General features: G+C 43.9%; 1 protein-coding gene across 1 annotated transcript in view; it reads left to right on the top strand.

The window, feature by feature from the left end:
- The window catches only part of DNAH14 (dynein axonemal heavy chain 14), a 584,657-nt gene that overhangs the window by 179,620 nt on the left and 387,360 nt on the right, over positions 1-17,677 (top strand). Inside the window, exons 28-31 of the mRNA XM_067564773.1 lie at positions 5,516-5,637; positions 6,761-6,932; positions 9,415-9,519; positions 9,622-9,740. Of these exons, the coding sequence (XP_067420874.1) occupies positions 5,516-5,637; positions 6,761-6,932; positions 9,415-9,519; positions 9,622-9,740 (518 nt within the window). The remainder of the gene's footprint in view (positions 1-5,515; positions 5,638-6,760; positions 6,933-9,414; positions 9,520-9,621; positions 9,741-17,677) is intronic.

The following is a 17,677-nucleotide window of genomic DNA, read 5'->3' as shown; positions in this document are numbered from 1 at the left end:
AAGCCCTGTGTCTCCTGTAGCAAACCCTTCCCTCTTAGTGACCCTCACGACAATTGTCTAAAGTGTCTGGGGGAATCACACAGGAAGGAAAAGTATAAGATCTGTACAGCATTCAGGCCACGGACTCAAAAAGAGAGGGATATCTGCCTGAAGCCTTACTGATGGTGGCAGCACTGAGACAAGCCTCTGAGCCATCCCGCTCTACCTCGGTGCTGAGCATCGTGTCGGTGCAGAGCTCCCCAATGGCATCGGACCCACCGCAACACCAGACCTCCTCTTCTTCCCCGTCAAAGAGGAAACAGAAGAAGCAGCGATGAGAAAGGGGCTGCTTCCGTGCATTGAAGACAACCAGGGATGTGGGGTCGAATGTAGGACCCACGTGAGACCAGCCAGCTGAGGGATAGCAAGAGAGGAGCTCACCACACAGGAATCCGAGCCCGTCAAGAGAGCAACCCCAGAATCCTGGGAGCAGAAGGGGACCTCTCCAGGTCACAGTGCCTTCGACACTGAAGGCGTTTCAGGCAACAAGGGACCTGATGGCCCTGCCTCTGTCTCCTTACCCCTAAGCCTCTGTCAGTGCCTGCAAAGGAGAAGGCTCCGGTTTCTAGGGGGAAACCTGCAATGGGTCCCCCTCAGTGGCTGCACTGCTCCCCCGAACAGCAGGAACTCGTGTGTCTGGGCACTGGTCCCCCTCTCTGCTGTGCACAGTGCAGCAAGGGAGCCAGCCACTGCCCTCCCCCCCCCATGGTCATCAGGCAGTGAGTTCTTTTTCTCGGGGGAGGACAGGCACACCACCCGCTCAGGGCAGCACCATCCCCTAAAGACACAGGAGCAAGGACCCTGCTCTTCAACTCCTGGTTGGCTTCAGGGCCAGTGGCCTGCACATTGGCTGTACTGGGGACCCCGGGACCATACTTCCATAGATCCTCTGGCAGACAGTCTGCGCCGGTAGCCCTGGAAGGGCTCGTGATTTGGCATCAGAGGCGGTTATCTGCATCAGCCCCTCGGCAGCAGAGGAGATGCCGCCACTGCCTGTGCCAGCGCAGTCATCATCATCATCCCCAGACAAAGTGGTCGCAACCGGACTGTCTGTCCCTCTGGATGATTTTTGGGCCCTCCTTAAGAGGGTGGCCACGATTTTAGGCTTGGAGGTGGAGGAGCTCAAGGAAACATCGGATAACCTCTTCGATGTGCTGGCAGCTGTGGTGTTGGCCCAGGTCACGCTGCCAGTACATGAAGGGATGCTTAAAGTGGTTAAAGCCCTATGGCAGACGCCATCTTCCTTGCCACCAACTTCAAAGAGGGCAGGAAAAAAGTACTATGTTCTCACCAAGGGCTTTGAGTACTTGTTCACACACCCTTCCCCGGATTCCCTGGTAGTGGCGGCCAATGAATGGGACATGGAAGGTCAGCCTAGCTCAACTCCCAAAAATAAAGACAAGAAGAAGCTGGACTTACTTGGGAGAAAAGTTTATTCAATAGCGAGCCTGCAAATTCATATTGCAAACCAGCAAGTGCTCCTGGGCAGGTACAATTACAACCTTTGGGACTCCCTCAAGCATTTGGGAGACCCTGCCCCAGGAGCAGGCACTGGACTTCGTCACCATCCTAAAGGAAAGTAGAATGATGACCAGAGCCGCTCTGCAAGCGGCCTCGGACGCGGCGGATTCACCAGGGAGATCCATGGCCTCTGCTATCTGCATGCGCCGCTGCTCATGGCTGCAGTCTTCTGGTCTGTCCCAAGAAGTTCAGCAGTCCATACAGGACCTTCTCTTCGACAGGAATGCTCTGTTACCAGACCAAACCGATGCTGAACTCCCCAGTCTGAAGGTTTTGAGGGCCACGCTGTGCTCCTTGGGCCTTTATACACCTCAGGCCTCGAGACGGCAGTTCCATCCCCAACAGCAGTAGAAGCTGAGGTTCCAGACACGGTTTGCCTCCTACAAAAGAAAAGACAGAGCTAGAGGGTTTAGGAGGTGCCGATCAACTACAGCTTCAGCCCAACTGGGGTCTTCCAGGCTCTCGAGTAGTCAGTGCCAATCCTTTTGAAGGTATGCCCGAGGACAGCATTCCAGTCTCAGAGCAGGATCCTCCCTCCCTCCCATACCTCAACCAACTCACTCCCTTCTTATCCAAATGGACCAGAATAACATCGGACCCAGGCATCATTTCAGCAAGTTTTCTCCTATACTTTTCCCCCTCCTCACAATCCCCCCCCTTCAGGGACCCCTCTCATGAGCAACTCCTCGTGCAGGAGGTGGAGAGTCTTCTCAACTGGGGGCTATAGAGGAAGTTCCGCCAGACATGAGGGGAAAAGGTTTTTACTCCCGGTACTCCCTCATCCCCAAGGCAAAAGTGGGTCTCAGGCCCATTCTAGACTTGCGTCGTCTCAACAAATATCTCAAGAGACTGAAGTTCCACATGGTCTCCCTAGCCTCCATCATCTCTTTCTTGGATCCAGGAGACTGGTATGCCGCCCTCGACCTAAAAGATGCCTATTTCGACATCACATTCATCCCCAGTGACAGATGTTTTCTCTGCTTCGTGGTGTCTCGTTCCCACTACCAGTGTACAGCTTTATCCTTTGGCCTTTCTTCTGTCCCAGTGTTTACAAAGGGCATGGCAGTAGTGGCTGCACACCTAAGACACCAGGATGTGCAAATCTGCTAATACCTGGATGACTGGCTTATCAAAGGCAAGTCCCAGTCTCAGGTCTGGAGCAGCCTGCCGCCACCTGGGCCTGTTAATAAATGAGCAGAAGTCAACGTTAATGCCAGTGCAGTGGATAGAGTTTATCGGAGCATTTCTTGACTCCACTCAGGCCAAGGCTTTCGTACCCCAGCCTTGTTCTGAAGCCATGTCCAACTTTATTATGCACCTTTGCATGTGTCCCCTTACAACAGCCAGGTCTTGCCTGCAGCTGCTGGGCCATGTGGTGGCCTGTACATACACGGTGAAGTTCACACACATAGGGCTCAGACTGTTCTAGACGTGACTGGCTTCCACGTATGCTCCTAGCATACACGCCCTGGACCGAGTGGTCACAGTCTTCTCCCCCCCCACATCCTGTCCTCACTGAAATGGTAGCAAGACCCTCGATCAGTACTGCAGAGTATGCCGTTTGTGGCGCTAACACCCTCGATCATGTTGGTGTCAGATGCTTCGGACTTGGGGTTGGGGCCCATATCAGCTCCAACCACAGTACTCAGGGGACTTGATCGCGGGAAGAGTGAAAGATGCACATAAATATAAGGGAGCTGAGGGCGATAGGCCTAGCTTGCGGGGTATTCCTTTCCTTCATTTCAGGCAAGGTAGTACAGGTTCTGACAGACAATGTGCCGCAATGTACTATCTCAACAGGCAGGAGGGGCCCACTTACCGACCCTTTACCGGGAGGCGGTGTGTCTATGGAACTTCTTAGTGAGCCTCGACTTTCACCTCATAGCCTCCCACCTCCCGGGGATAAAGAACAATGCAGCAGACCATCTCAGCAGGTCCTTCTTACCTTGCCATGAGTGGGCACTCCAGCCCAAAGTAGTCAGTATGATCTTCCAGAGGTGGGGGTCTCCCCAAGTGGACCTTTTTGCATCCAAGTCGAACAACAAGTATCACAAGTTTTGTTCGATTCGTGGGCTCGACAAGAGGTCACTATCTGATGCCTTTCTCTTACAGTGGACAGGAGCTCTGATGTACACATTCCCACCCATCCCGTTAATACACAGAGTCCTGCTGAAGATCAAAAGGGACAGGGCAGATATTATCCTGATTGCACCAGTGTGGCCATGCCAACGTTGGTTCAGTGCACTGCTGGAGCTGTCAATTCACCCCCCCTCCCGCTAGAATTACCCCAGTGGCTCAATCTCCTCTCCCAGGACCAGGGATGGCTCCTGCACCCAGATCTGGAGTTTCTGTGTCTGACGGTATGGAAACTGCATGGTTGAACCCTGAAGAACAGGCATATTTGTCTCAGGATCAGCAGATCCTGATGGGCAGCAGGAAACCTTCCGCCCAGGCTTCGTACCTGGCCAAGTGGAGAAGGTTCACCTGCTGGGCTGCGTCCCAAGGAATTCCTTCCGAACAGTTGTCGATTCAGGCTATTCTAGATTACTTGCTGCACCTTAAGCTTAAATGGCCTAGCTGTTGCTTCATGACCTGCTACCCCCTTGGGATCTGAACCTAGTTCTGTCCAGGCTAACAGGCCCTCCCTTTGAGCTTTTGGCTACCTGTCCATTGTTGTTGCTCTCCTGGAAGGTATCCTTTTTAGTAGCAATTACCTTGGTGAGAAGGATATCTGAGATTAGAGCAATTACCTGAGGACCATCATACACGATTTTCTATAAGGACAATTCCAGTTGCGGCCTCATTCTGCTTTCTTACCCAAGGTAGTATCTCATTTTCATTATAACCAGGATATATTTCTTCCAATGTTCTTTCCCAAGCTACACGGCTTGGAAGAGGAGTGGAGGTGGCACACACTTGATGTTAGGCATGCCTTAGCATTCTACAGTGAAGGGAATAAGTCGTTCCGGAAGACCATGCAAATTTTTGTTGCAGTGGCGGATAGGAAGAAAGGCTTACCTGTCTCCTCCCAACAGATTTCCTCTTGGATAACTTCCTGAATCAAATTTTGTTATGAGCAGGTGAAGGTGTCTCTGCCGGTGATCATCATAGCCCACTCCACCAGGGTGCAAGCTTCCTCGGCGGCCTTTCTGGCTTAGGTACCTGTACAAGACATCTGTCAGGCTGCTACTTGGTCTTTGGTGCATACTATGCCACCGTTCAGCAGGCATGGAACGATGCCAGTTTCAGCAGAGCATTGCTGCAAACGGCTCATCTGTGAACTGCGGGCCCACCTCCAAGCTACTGTTTGTGACTCCCCTAGAATGGAATCGACATGAGCAAGCACTCGAAGAAGAAAAGACGGTTACTTACCTTGTAACTGTTGTTCTTCGAGATGTGTTGCTCATGTTCATTCCATTAGCCGTCCCCCTGTCTCCACTGTTGGAATTGATGGCAAGAAGGAACTGAGGGGGTGTAGGGCTGGTGGCGCCTGATATACCGCAGCATGTGCACGGGGGACACCAGAGCTGGCCTACGGTTACTGCTAAAGGAAAAAAAAATTCCAGTAACTGTGCACAGAAGTGCACACACACCTAGAATGGAATGGATATGAGCAACACGTTTTGAAGAACAACAGTTACAGGTAAGTAACGGTATTTTCTTCATACTCTCTTGTATTATTATTGAAATATAATCTAAAATAAATAAACTTACGTTATACCTTAGTAAGTCTTTTTCAGATACAAGCAATTAGCTCCTAATGAAGCAGGATTTTAGTACATCTTTGTCACATTACATTAAATTTGTGGAAATTTTGTATTTAGTACTATGTTATAGTCTGCTTAAAACTCCATCAAAATTTTGTTTGGGAGTCCTTATGTAAAATATCTTGCAGAAGTAAGGATTTTCCACTACATTTAGGTTTTACTTTATATTATTCTATTTTATATGGTAGAATCTTGTAGATGCATGGGATCATAGGTTAAATCTCTTCTGTCGCACCCTGGAGGAATGGTTGACTTGCCAAAGGAATTGGATTTACCTGGAACCAATCTTTCATGCACCAGAAATACAAAGGTATACATGAATGCGTATCACATTATCTCAGGGCAAAGAGACCTTAGCAGATCAGAGAATCAAGCATGAAGTATATTCAAGCATTTAAGAAACAGTGACCAATTTTCAAGGGAGTCAAAAACCATAGATGGATGGATAGCTAGACTTGATATATTGAAGTTTGATGCCCTAGGATGGGACACAATGCTAAGAGGACGTCAGTAGTATTGTGATACTGAATGTCAGCGAGTTTTATTTTTTAAAATCAATTAAGATAGCTTGAAAAGAAAAGTTAAAACATTTTGGCCTCTTTTGTATGCAGAATTGTACCAATGTAACAAAAAAAATGTGATTTTGAAGTGATTGTTAAGCTACTGCAAAACCCTGTATTTTCATTTTCATAATTAGTTTAAGTGGATATCAAAGTAAACTAAATTGACATTACCAGGTTTAATTTGAAGTAAAAGTGTCCACACATAGTTTTGTACCAGTTTAACTCAGATAGCTTTTAAAACTATGCAATTTATAGATAGGCCTGAGAAGATAGATTACATGCCTACATCAGTAAAACAATACTGTAGTCTATTTTTAACTACAGTAGCCTTCATCGTGTGTGTGTGTGGGGGGGGGGGTTTTTTTTTTTTTTTAATTCCTAGCTAGTTTCCAAATATTAGGATAAATTCAGGCAGTTACATGAAGAGGGAAAACTAAGTTACTTCCTGTTTACTGAATTTTTGTTTTCTCCCCAGATCCATATTTATCTTTTTGTCCATCATACCTTTTTTTATCTTGGTCAGAATTCAGGGGATATGGTTGGTGTGCATCTTATTGTAGAGGTTTTAACAGTGATTAGTGCACATTCTGGCACTCAAATACCATGGTAAGAGACGCATAAGGACCTAGATAGACAGACAGATTGACTGACTAACCTGTGTTGATGTGCTACCCTGCAATAGGCCTAATTGTTTTTCAGTTGTTCTGGCTATGTGTGGCTCAACATGTGATTCCAAAATGTGGGTTTGTGGAAGCAATATAAAGGATGTAGGGAAAAGGTCTTACAATAAATTGACAAAATTCAGAATTAGGTATATTTGAATGATGCATTCTATAAATTGATCTCTAATGTTATCTGTGATTTAAACAGGCAACTTCCAGCAGAAGCAAGTCTTTTCTCTCAGGTCAATAACAAATGGAAAGAGATAATGGTGTGTACAGAGGATGACCCAAATGCTCTTAGGGCAGCCACAACTGCAGGAGTCCTTGAGATGCTTCAGACCAATAATGCACATCTTGAGAAAATACAGAAGTCTCTTGAGGTAAAACCATACCAGGCCTTCTGATTTCCAGCCCTGCTCCCTATACTCTAAACCATGCTGCAAACTAATGCTTTTTCCTTAATAAAATTGTATGATGAGAAAACTAAACAAGTAGTACAAGCATCTTTAATTAATTGTTTTTGAGTGAGATATTTGGAAATGCCAGTCTAAACATATTATGTTCAAAGAATAAACACATTGAACATACCTTTGGACATCACTCTATGCAGATACATTTGTAACCCTTCAAAATAAAAGTCTTATGAAGTAATAAATCACTTATCAGAGTTACCGAAACTTCAGTTTATATCAGTACAATAGTAAAAGGCAAAATCCCTTTAAATGACTCACTAATGAAGAAGTAAGCCCAGATTTTACAGTCCACTGAAGTACTAGATAAATAGGTTCTAAAGTATCATAGATGAGTGGTATCAACTCCATACTTAAGGCTGAGCTCTATTTTGCATTTACAGTAAGAATTCAACCTTTGTTTTTTGTATGAAAACGTTTAACTGCCTCAAATTTTCAGCACATAGATTTTGAGTTAAGTCTGCATTTATAGAGGATTTTCAGATTAATTCATTTATTTGTTTCTCAGTTCTAATCTCAAAATTGGCATTAAAAAGTTTACATTTTAAGGCTTCTGTAGCTTAAAAACTAAGGACAGTAGAAACTCAGAAATCGGTATATAATGGGAGTTTGGGTGGACTCTCTAGGATTGTATAATTTTGTTAATGACAAAAAATTAGTGTTACTTGTAACTGAAACCTTTTTTGCAGCTGTTAGCTGGCAGAGGAAATGGCTTATGTTGGCTCCTCCCATTAGGTGATACAGAAGCTCTTTTTAATTGTTCAGGAAAGGAATATAACACTGACTCTTGTCATATGTCCCCAGGGCTACCATCCCTACTGGGTCAGAACTAAGGTTGTAGTGCATTGTCTGTGTTGTATGTTGATTATTCTAGTAGTGAGGTGTGTGACTCTTCTTGGAGGAATAGTGGTATGTATTTTTAGGTGCGTTAACTGTGCATTTGCTCACTTATGTGGTTTTGTGTTAGGAATTTTATGTACACCCCAACCTTAACTGTGTTATGTATATAAATACTATCAATGATGAAGAAAATCCTGTGCCTTAGCAGTAAAACTTATACAGGTTTGCTCCTTGTGGAAGCGTTGGGTTTGAGTGTCTGCTCCATCTCTGCATGCTCCATCTCTGCTCCATCTCTGCATGCTCTGCAAATGCTCCATCTCTGCATGGGTCTCTACCCTGTTGCAGGGACAAATAAGGTAATCTTCTGGCCAGTTCTTAGCCAGGCTAGTTGGCTTGGGTGCTGGCATGAGGCTATAGCTTGATTTGCATGATAGCTACATGTTTTATGTTGGTTCTGTGAATAAGATGACTGATGTAAAGGCATGACATTTAGCCAATGACAGTCCTCAGGATTACATAACACCTGAAAGAGCTGGCCTTGAAGTTCATAAGAAATAATTAACATCAAGTAATAAGTGATAATCCACATGCATATATTTTATTTACATGCAAATTTGTTTATAAAATGACTAATCATGATTAGTATAAATCCTTGTCAAACTGTTAGTATGATTTAACATACTATTATTGATAGGATTTATGTACAGCAGTTTGACTGCTGTAATTTCCTCTGAAAGAGGCTGCCAGCAAAGCAGCTCTGTTGCATGCAACTAGTGTAGGATATGGCAGTAAGTGGCTCATTGAAGTGAGCATTTGAGCATGTATTGCACTCACAATTCATTCTTTGCATCAGCTGCATATCGAGCAATGAGTGGGCTAGAATATATTTGCAGTGGTGGACTGAAGATGTCTTATTCTGTCCCGGTCTTTGATAAATATTGAAGGCTACTTTCATGTCTAGATACTGTGATACTTGAGGGGCTGCTATGATGATTGTTTTGTATATATCCTGTGGAGCTTTAAAATTGTCTTTGTGCCCCCTGAGGGCTTCAACAAGAGTAAGCCTGATAAATAGAATTTTGATTTTTATAAATATGCATAATGCACTACAAAATAAATAAGAATACACATCACTACCACAAAGAGTTTCTAGTTTAACACAGACAAAAGCACAAGGCAAGAATTCAGTCCCAGGAAGAAGCGGACACAGTTAGATAGGTTAGATTAATTCAAGAAGTAAACTTTCATGACAGGTTTGAAGGTAAGGAAGGGTACTTAACTGACTTGGAAGGAGGCTGATCCAGCTATAGTGGACAGCATAAAAAAGGCACAAAACCAACCATGAGAAAATGTAATGTATAAAGAGAGAAAAGTAGGAGGGACATAGGTTGTGAAAGAATAAAATGAAGTCAATAGGGATACATGAGTGCAGTGCAGGGCCTTGAAGGTGAGAAAATGAGGAACTTGGCATAATATTTCTGTATTACAATTTTAGTGTATCTTTAACATTTAATTTTAATTTTTTTTTTTTTTTTTTTTTTTTGCGGAACAGGACTATCTTGAGATTAAGCGAATGATTTTCCCAAGATTTTACTTTCTCAGCAATGCTGAGCTTCTTGACATTTTAGCTGAAAGCAAAAATCCTGAGGCTGTGCAGGTAACATTTCAGTACTGCATGCTAGGACCATTCTTCTTGTTACATATAATGATAGACTGTTCATATTTTATTCTGTTATTTTCTTTTATGTCTGTACCACAGCCTCATCTTGTGAAATGTTTTGCAAATATCAGGAAGTTATATATACGCAGACATGACCAGAGCCCTCCGGTGGTGGTGATGATCAGTTCTGCTGAAGAGGAGACTCTCTTAGTGCCAAAGTATGGAATACATATATTGCATGATAATTAACAAAATGGAAATTTTAAAAATTTCTGCTGATTTTCAGACAGCTCTTTATAATAAAGTCTTATAACTCTAGATGGATTCCTCAGTACAGATAGCGTTAGTTTGAGGTCTCTGAAACTTGTGCAGGATGCTTCAGTAGCTTCAAAGCTTCATTATGCCTCATCATAAACATGCAGATGCCATCTAATGGCGTATCATTTTTGAATGTCTTTGAATATTGTGCTGTGGAGCGCTTCTCGCACTAGATTGTAAAACCTCAAGGACCCATTTCAACCCTGGAGTGAGACATACAATTTCTTTTGATTTCAGTGGGAATTTCACCTACTTCAGAGATTAATTTGAGTGTGGAAACTACTATAAATATTAACTCCAAAGAATAAGTTGTGTCAGCATTTCTCTTTGTAACATGCACAGAACTATATAAATCCAGAAGCTGCTCAGATGTGTTGCATAACAGCTAGTAAACACTTTGCATTAGAATAAGTGCATTCTGCAGCCCAGCGTTACTCATACTTCTATGATACTTCTATGATATATGATATATATATGCAAACACTTCAAGTGATTGCACACGTCCATTCCACTATTGGTGTTTTGTGAACTCTGGTGCACAGCTGTCAAAGAGTTTTTCCCTTAGTGGTGTCCCATCAGGGCAGTTGGGGGCTGTAGGTGATAGCCAGTGGTGTTCTGTGTTAGGAATTTGTCTCTGTCTGATGGATCAGAGCAAATCTGGTTGTATATTAAGGCTTGGCTATAGACAATGGATCGTGTAATATGTCCAGGGTGGAAGCTGGAGGCATGAAGATATGTATTGCGGTCAGTTGGTTTTCGGTATAGGGTGGTATTAATGTGACCATCCTTTATTTGTACTGTAGTGTCCAGGAAGTGGATTTCTTGTGTGGACTGGTCCAGACTGAGGTTGATGGTGGGGTGGAAATTATTGAAATTCCAGTGGAATTATTCGAGGGACTCTTTCCCATGGGTCCAGATGATGAAAATGTCATCAATGTAGGCGTAGGTAAAGGAGAGGTGCTTGGGGACGAGTGTTGAGGAAGCGTTGTTCTAGATCAGTCATAAAAATGTTGGCATACTGTGGGGCCATGTGGGTGCCCATAGCTGTGCCACTGACTTGAAGGTATAGATTGGCTCCAAATCTGAAGTAGTTGTGGGTCAGGACAAAGTTCAGCTACCAGGTGTGACATATCATAATCAGGGAAAATGTTCCTGATGGCTTGTAGTCCATCTTTGTGTGGAATGTTGGTGTAGAGAGCTTCTGCATCCATTGTGGCTAGGATGGTGTTTTCTGGGAAATCACCAATGGATTGTAGTTTTTTCAGACAGACACAAACACCTACAGGATCTCCATAAACATTCTTAAAACTACAATACCCACCTGGAGAGGTGAAGAAACAAATTGACAGAGCCAGACGGGTACCCAGAAGTCACCTACTACAGGACCGACCCAACAAAGAAAATAACAGAACACCACTGGCCATCACCTACAGCGCCCAACTAAAATCTCTCTAGCACATCCTTAAGGATCTACAACTTTTTCTAGCAGATGATCCGTCAGTCATTCAGGCTGTAGGAGGCAGACCTATCTATGCTTACAGACAGCCCCCCAACCTGAAGCAAATATTCACCAGCAACCGTACACCATACAAGAATACTACTAACCCAGGAACATACCCCTGCAACAAACCCCATTGCCAGCTCTGCCCACACATCGACTCTAGTGACACCATCACAGGCCCTAACCACATCAGCCACACCATAAAGAGCTCATTCATCTGCACATCTACTAATGTAATATATTCCATCATGTGCCAGCAATGCCCCTCTGCCATGTACATTGGCCAAACCGGACTGGACACAAATCAGACATAAAAAATGGTAACATCCATAAACCAGTTGGAAGCACTTCAATCTCTTCCAAAACAGACTTCAAAGAGAAACCGCTCAGCTGGAGCTGATCTGCAAACTTGACACAATCAAACTGGGTCTAAATAGGGACTTGGAATGGTTATCTCATTACAAGAATTAATTGTCATTGTTCACACATTCTCACCTCCTAATCAATTATTATGAATAGGCCTCAACTACTTCCCCATTGTTGTTCCTTAGCCCTGGATATGTGTATATATATACACCTGTTATCTGATTTCTATTCCTTATATCTGACGAAGTGGGTTACAGCTCGCGAAAGCTTATGCCTGCAGAAATTAAATTTGTTAGCCTTTTAAAGTGCTACAGGACTCTCATTGTTTTTGCTGTATAGTTAATGTATTTTTTAAAAAATTGTTGTTTGTGTGGATCCAGCACCCAGTCTCGGTACAGGCCTTGGTACTGGAGATATGCTGTGCATCCTGGGTTTTAAACCCATCCACTCTTTAGGCAAGGCAGTGACCCTCACCCCAGCTACCTTAAGTGCTTGGAGGAGACTGAAGTGAACAACAGATGTAGTATTTCTAAGGGCTTAAAGACCTGCTCCAAAAAACACAGGGCAGCCAGACGGAAATATCTGCTGCTGGACTCAGTGCTATGTCCTCTATCTGAAACATCTACCTTGGTCTGGGTACGGAGCACCTCTGCTTCAGTCAATAGCACATGTCCGGCATCACGGGTAAGAAGAGGCAGATCGGTGTCACCAGTTACAAAGAAGAGGCACTGTAAATTGACTTGGTATTGGGATCATTGAAGGAAACAAAGAGGTCAAACTCATGTAAAGACTCAGGAGGGTGCTCAAAAAGGAGGCTTTCTCTAGAGCTTTATTCCACAGGTGAGCTACAGCATCATATTGCAAACTAGCAAACTTTGCTGAGGTGCTTCTATTTCACCCTTTGGGATACAGTTTCAGAGTTCAAAGCTCACAAATTATATGAAACAAGAGTTCCAGATATTAAATGAGGAGGGCCAGTTGATTGCCAGAATGGCTCTGCTTGTGGGTCTGGATGCAGCAGTTTCTGCAGCTTGTGGCATGGCCTCTGCCATCATGATGGGGTGCTCATCTTGGTTACAGTCTTCACAAACATTCCAGGACCTCCCATTTGAAGGGCCATCACTCTTCTCAGAAAGAACTGATGTGACTGCATAGTCCCAAGGACTCTAAAGTAACCCTGAAATCCCTGGGCATTCACACTCCAGCAGTTAAGTGGAAGGTGTTCTGTCCTCTTCAGTCCCAGTATTGTTAGAGATTTGTCCCCTCAAGCCCGGGGCCTGCCAAGAAGAAGGAACAGAGGTGAGAGATGATGTCCACAAACAAACTCTGCTTCTGCAGCTGCTAGTTCATCAAGGCAGACAGTATCCTCCATGAGCTAATTTTGATGGGCAGGTCAAGAGCAGCCTATTGTGCTTGGGCCCTCCATTGTTCTTGGTCCCACATCACAACAGATTGGTGGGTTCTAAGCATGGTAGAAGTGGGATATACACTCCAATTTATTTCTACCCCTCTTCCACCTACCGTCCCTGCTGTCATTCAGGGACCTGTCTCATGAAGCAGTGTTACTGCAAGAGATACAATTGATTCTCCTTGTAGGAGCTATAGAAGAGGTCTGTTTTTTGTTCAGGGGAAAGGGATTTTACTCCTAATACTTCCTGAACCTGAAGGCAACTGGCAGATAAGAGGTCAATCCAGGTTGCAGATATTGTCCAGCATAAGGAAAATCCAATCCATCTTCGATGTATTTGGCTTACTGATCAACACAGACATGTAATTTCTGTCTTTGTTAAAGAAAATAGAATTTATTGGAGCAGTCCTGAACTCGACAATGGTCAGGGCCTTACTGCTGCAGGCAAGGTCTCATGCAATGCAAAACCTCATTCTAGACTTAAAGGCTTATCCCATCACCACATGAGAAATTGTGTAAAGCTACTGGAACGCATGGCAGCATGCACTTATGTAGTCCAATATGCCAGGTTGCATTTCAGATTCTTTCAAAACTGGTTGGCCTAGGTATATTCTCCAAGGAGGTAACACACACACACATTTGTGCATGTTTCAAATTGGATGTTATCCTCCCTAGACGGATGGACGGACCCAACCAATATCTGCATAGGTGTTCCCTTCATCCCACTCTAACAACCTCTTACCTCAATCATGGATGCCTCAAACCTGGGTTGGGGACCCCCACAGATCCAAAGTCTCTGGTCTAATCAAGATCTCAGTCTACATGTAAACATGCAGGAGTTGCAAGCTATTAGCTTGCATGGCGTTTCTTCCTCACATCAGGGGAAGGGGCGTATTGGTGCTGACCAACAATACAACAGCCATGTTTTATGTAAACAAATGGGTGGGGCTGTCCTCACTACTTTACTGGGAAGCAGTCCTGCTACAGGACTTCTGCATTACCAACTCTATGGTTCTGAAAGAGACCCATCTTCCAAGAGCTCAGAATATGCTGAGCAGTTGTTTCTCAATCATCATGAGTGGTCCCTTATCCTAGACATACCAAGGTCCATTTTCCAGCATGGGGGAACTCCACAAGTGAATCTGTTTACAACAAAAGACAACAGGAGATGTCATCAGTTTTGCTCCCAGGTGGGCCACAGTCCAGGTTCATTAATGGATGCTTTTCTATCACTGTGGTCAAAGGGTCTGCTGTATACTTCTCCCCATCCCTCTTCTGCCCATAGTTCTATCCAAGGTCAAGGAAGATAAGGACAGTCTTATACTGATGGGTCCTGCATGAACCTATCAGCACTGGTTTTCAAAGCTGTTAGTCCTATCAAGCAGTCTGCCACTGTAACACTCACTACTTACAGTCTTTATTTTTCAGAATGCCACCCTAGTTTTCAGACCCTTTACCTGACAGCCTGGAGACTTCATGGTTAACATCAGCAGAGAAGTCCTTGTTTAGAGAAGTTCAGGATGTACTGCTTAAATAGAAGAAAACCTTCAGCTAGAATTACTTACCTGGCTAAATGGAAAAGGTTTTCCCCCTGGCCCAGACTAAAGGAGTTTCCCCATCTTTTTGTTTCTATTCAGTGTGTGCTGTCTATCTTCTCTCTCTCAAACATCAAGAATTGACAGTTAGCTTGATCAGAGTACGCTAAAAGGCTACATCACCGTCCTGTGGGTAACCGCTCTCTCTTTTCCAACCCAATGACTGTAAGATTTTTAAAGGATTTGGACAGACTGTTTCACCAGGTACAGAACCCTATTTCACCATGGAGCCTGAATCTAATCTTAACAAAGCTGATGGATCCCCCTTTTGAGCCTCTAGTAACCTGCTTTCTGTTGTACCTTTAGATGAGGCAAACTTTGACAACCTTCTGTTGTACCTTTTGATGTAGTGCTGTTAGTATCCATTACACCGGCCAGAAGAGTGAGGAAGTTGAGGGCTCCAGTATCAGATCCTCCATATATGAGTTTCTGCATGCACAAAATCTACCTTCATCCTCACCCAAGATTTCTTACAAAAGTGGTTTCCAGTTTTCATATTAACCAAGACATTTTCTTATTGACCTTTTTCCCAAAGCCACAGGGTATTAAAGGTCTGGAGATGTTTGCGATGTGAGAGGAACTTTAGCATTTTATCTGAAAGGACTAAACCTTTCAGGACTTTGTCTCAATTGTTCATTACATTTGTGAACAGAATGAAGGGCAGTCCTGTTTCCACACAAAGGATTTCGTCATGGATATCCAGTTGAATTCACCTTCCTTACCAGCTGGCTAGCATGAAGACACCAGCATGAAGACACCAGACACCAGATAGAACTTTGCGTCATTCAGCTAGGTCCCAAGCAATCTCTGGCTTTTCTGGCTAACATGCTCATATTGGACATTTGCAAAGTGGCAACGTGGTGATTTAGTTAGATGTTTACCTCTCACTATACTATCTCCCAGCTACCTAGAGACTATATTGAATTTGGACAAGTGATTTTTAAATCCCCGTTCAAAGAGACTCAGTTGGGACTGCTTGTGAGTCACTTACAATGTAGTGGACATGTGCTATTACTCGAAGAAAAAGAAGAAACAGTTGCTAACCTTTCCAGTTACTAACCTTCAAGATGTGTTGCACATGTCTATTCCACAACCCACCCTCCTTCCTTCACTCTTGGAGTCTTTCCTGTATTAAGGAGCTGTGGAGAGTCGAAATCAGCTTGGTCGTTTATGCCTGCATGCAGCAATAGAGGATGATTATGCCACCCCAGTGGGTACTGCTAAGGGAAAAACTCTCCAACAACTGTGCACTGGAGCACAACAACACTTAAAGTGAAATGGACATGTGCAACATATCTCAAAGAACAACAGATATGTAAAGGTTAGTAACTGCCTTTTCCCCTCCTTGCTAAGTTCCAGAGGTGGTTCAGTGTCATATCACAAACTGTACTGGCTCTCTTTTGGCTTGATGTCAGAATTTTTGCCATTAGTGTCAATTTGCGGTCAATCTGTTTGCTAATTGCAAGAATAATTGCCGCCAACATACTTCACTAGGGAGTCATAGCCCATGTCCATGGACATGGATGCTGTTCCACACAGATGGCCAAAAGACCTGCTTTACGCATTTCCACCTGTGTATTTAAGGAAGGAGATATAGAAGATAAGGAAAGAGGAAGCAAAAGTGATAATTCTAGCTCCACAGTGGCTGAGGAGACCATGTTGTTCATATTTTGTAGGTCTAGCATTGGAACTGCTGCTGCATCTGCCAGTGAAACTGGACATCCTCTGCCAGGGTCCCATCCTCCATCCAGACCCAGACCATTTCCAACTACCAACATAGTTTTGAGAGGGAAAAACTGATTGTTCTTGGACTGTCCAGTCAAGTGATTGGAACTCTACTGTCCTCCAGAAAGTCTTCAGCATTAAAGGCCTACTCCTCCATCTGGTCTAGGTTTAGCTCATGATGTCACAAAAACAATAAAACCTCAAAGGACTCTGGTATTCCATCTGTTCTGGATTTTCTGCAGACTGTGAATAAGGGTCTTCAGTCTGACACCATAGCATACGAAGTGTTAGCCATACATACCATCTTACATGAATGGCCCTCAGGCTCTTTGGCAGAATATCCCCAAATCTCAGGATTTCTCAGAGCAGTTAGACTGGCTAGACTCATGGTCAGACCAGTCTCTCCTAAATGAATCCTACTGCTGGTGCTAAAAAAACAGACCATTCACTCTTTTGAACCACTGAAATCTGTCATACGTTCTATTGATTAAAATCTGTTTCCTGGTTGCTATCACGTGTGGAAAGTTATCCATGCAGGAACCTCATTGTGTGTTTCAGAATGATAATGATACTAAGGACTTCAGAATCTTTCTTGTTAAAGGTGAACTCATCTTTCCATGTGTCTTGGGAAACTGTCCTCCTGTCATTGTCCAAATCCACGGCATCCAACAAAAAAACTGGAATAATCTAGATGTTCATAGAGTGTTAACACCTCTATGACCATCAAGTCTTTTTGAGTCAACAAGAGGATTGGGCCCCTTGTTTGTTTCCATCCACCTGAAGTGCCAAGAGCTCTGGACATGTAAACAATCCCTGGTCAGATGGATCCAGTTATGGATCAACAAGACATCAGGTGAACCTGTTCCTGATAGAATCAAAGCACAGTTTACAAGCTCTGTGGTGACATCATAGGTAGAAAGAGTTTGTGCTTCCACTGAGAAAATCTGCAAGGCACACGTGGCCTTTTATTAACATCTTTATTAGACACTATAATGTGAATTTTTTTCTCCTCTGTGGAGGCCTTCTTCAGAAGGAAAGTGCTGAATGTGGTGATCCAGAAATAGCCTACCCTTTTGTCATTTAATTTCAGGGGGATGGTTCCCTGTCTGTTTATTTCTTTATCCCTCCTGATTATGTTCACTGCTCCCTGCTTCTCAGAATTATGGGATGCTGCAGCATGGAAAATTATGGACTGCAGCATGGGAATTTGCTTGCCTGATCATTTCCTTTCTGCTAGCAACA

The sequence above is a fragment of the Emydura macquarii genome, unplaced genomic scaffold, assembly GCF_026122565.2.
Source record: "Emydura macquarii macquarii isolate MOO-44397 ecotype Brisbane River unplaced genomic scaffold, CSIRO-AGI_Emac_v2 contig_2676, whole genome shotgun sequence".
NCBI lineage: Eukaryota > Metazoa > Chordata > Testudines > Chelidae > Emydura > Emydura macquarii.
Note: the sequence above shows the minus strand (reverse complement) of the source record. Positions and strands in the feature narration are given on the sequence as shown.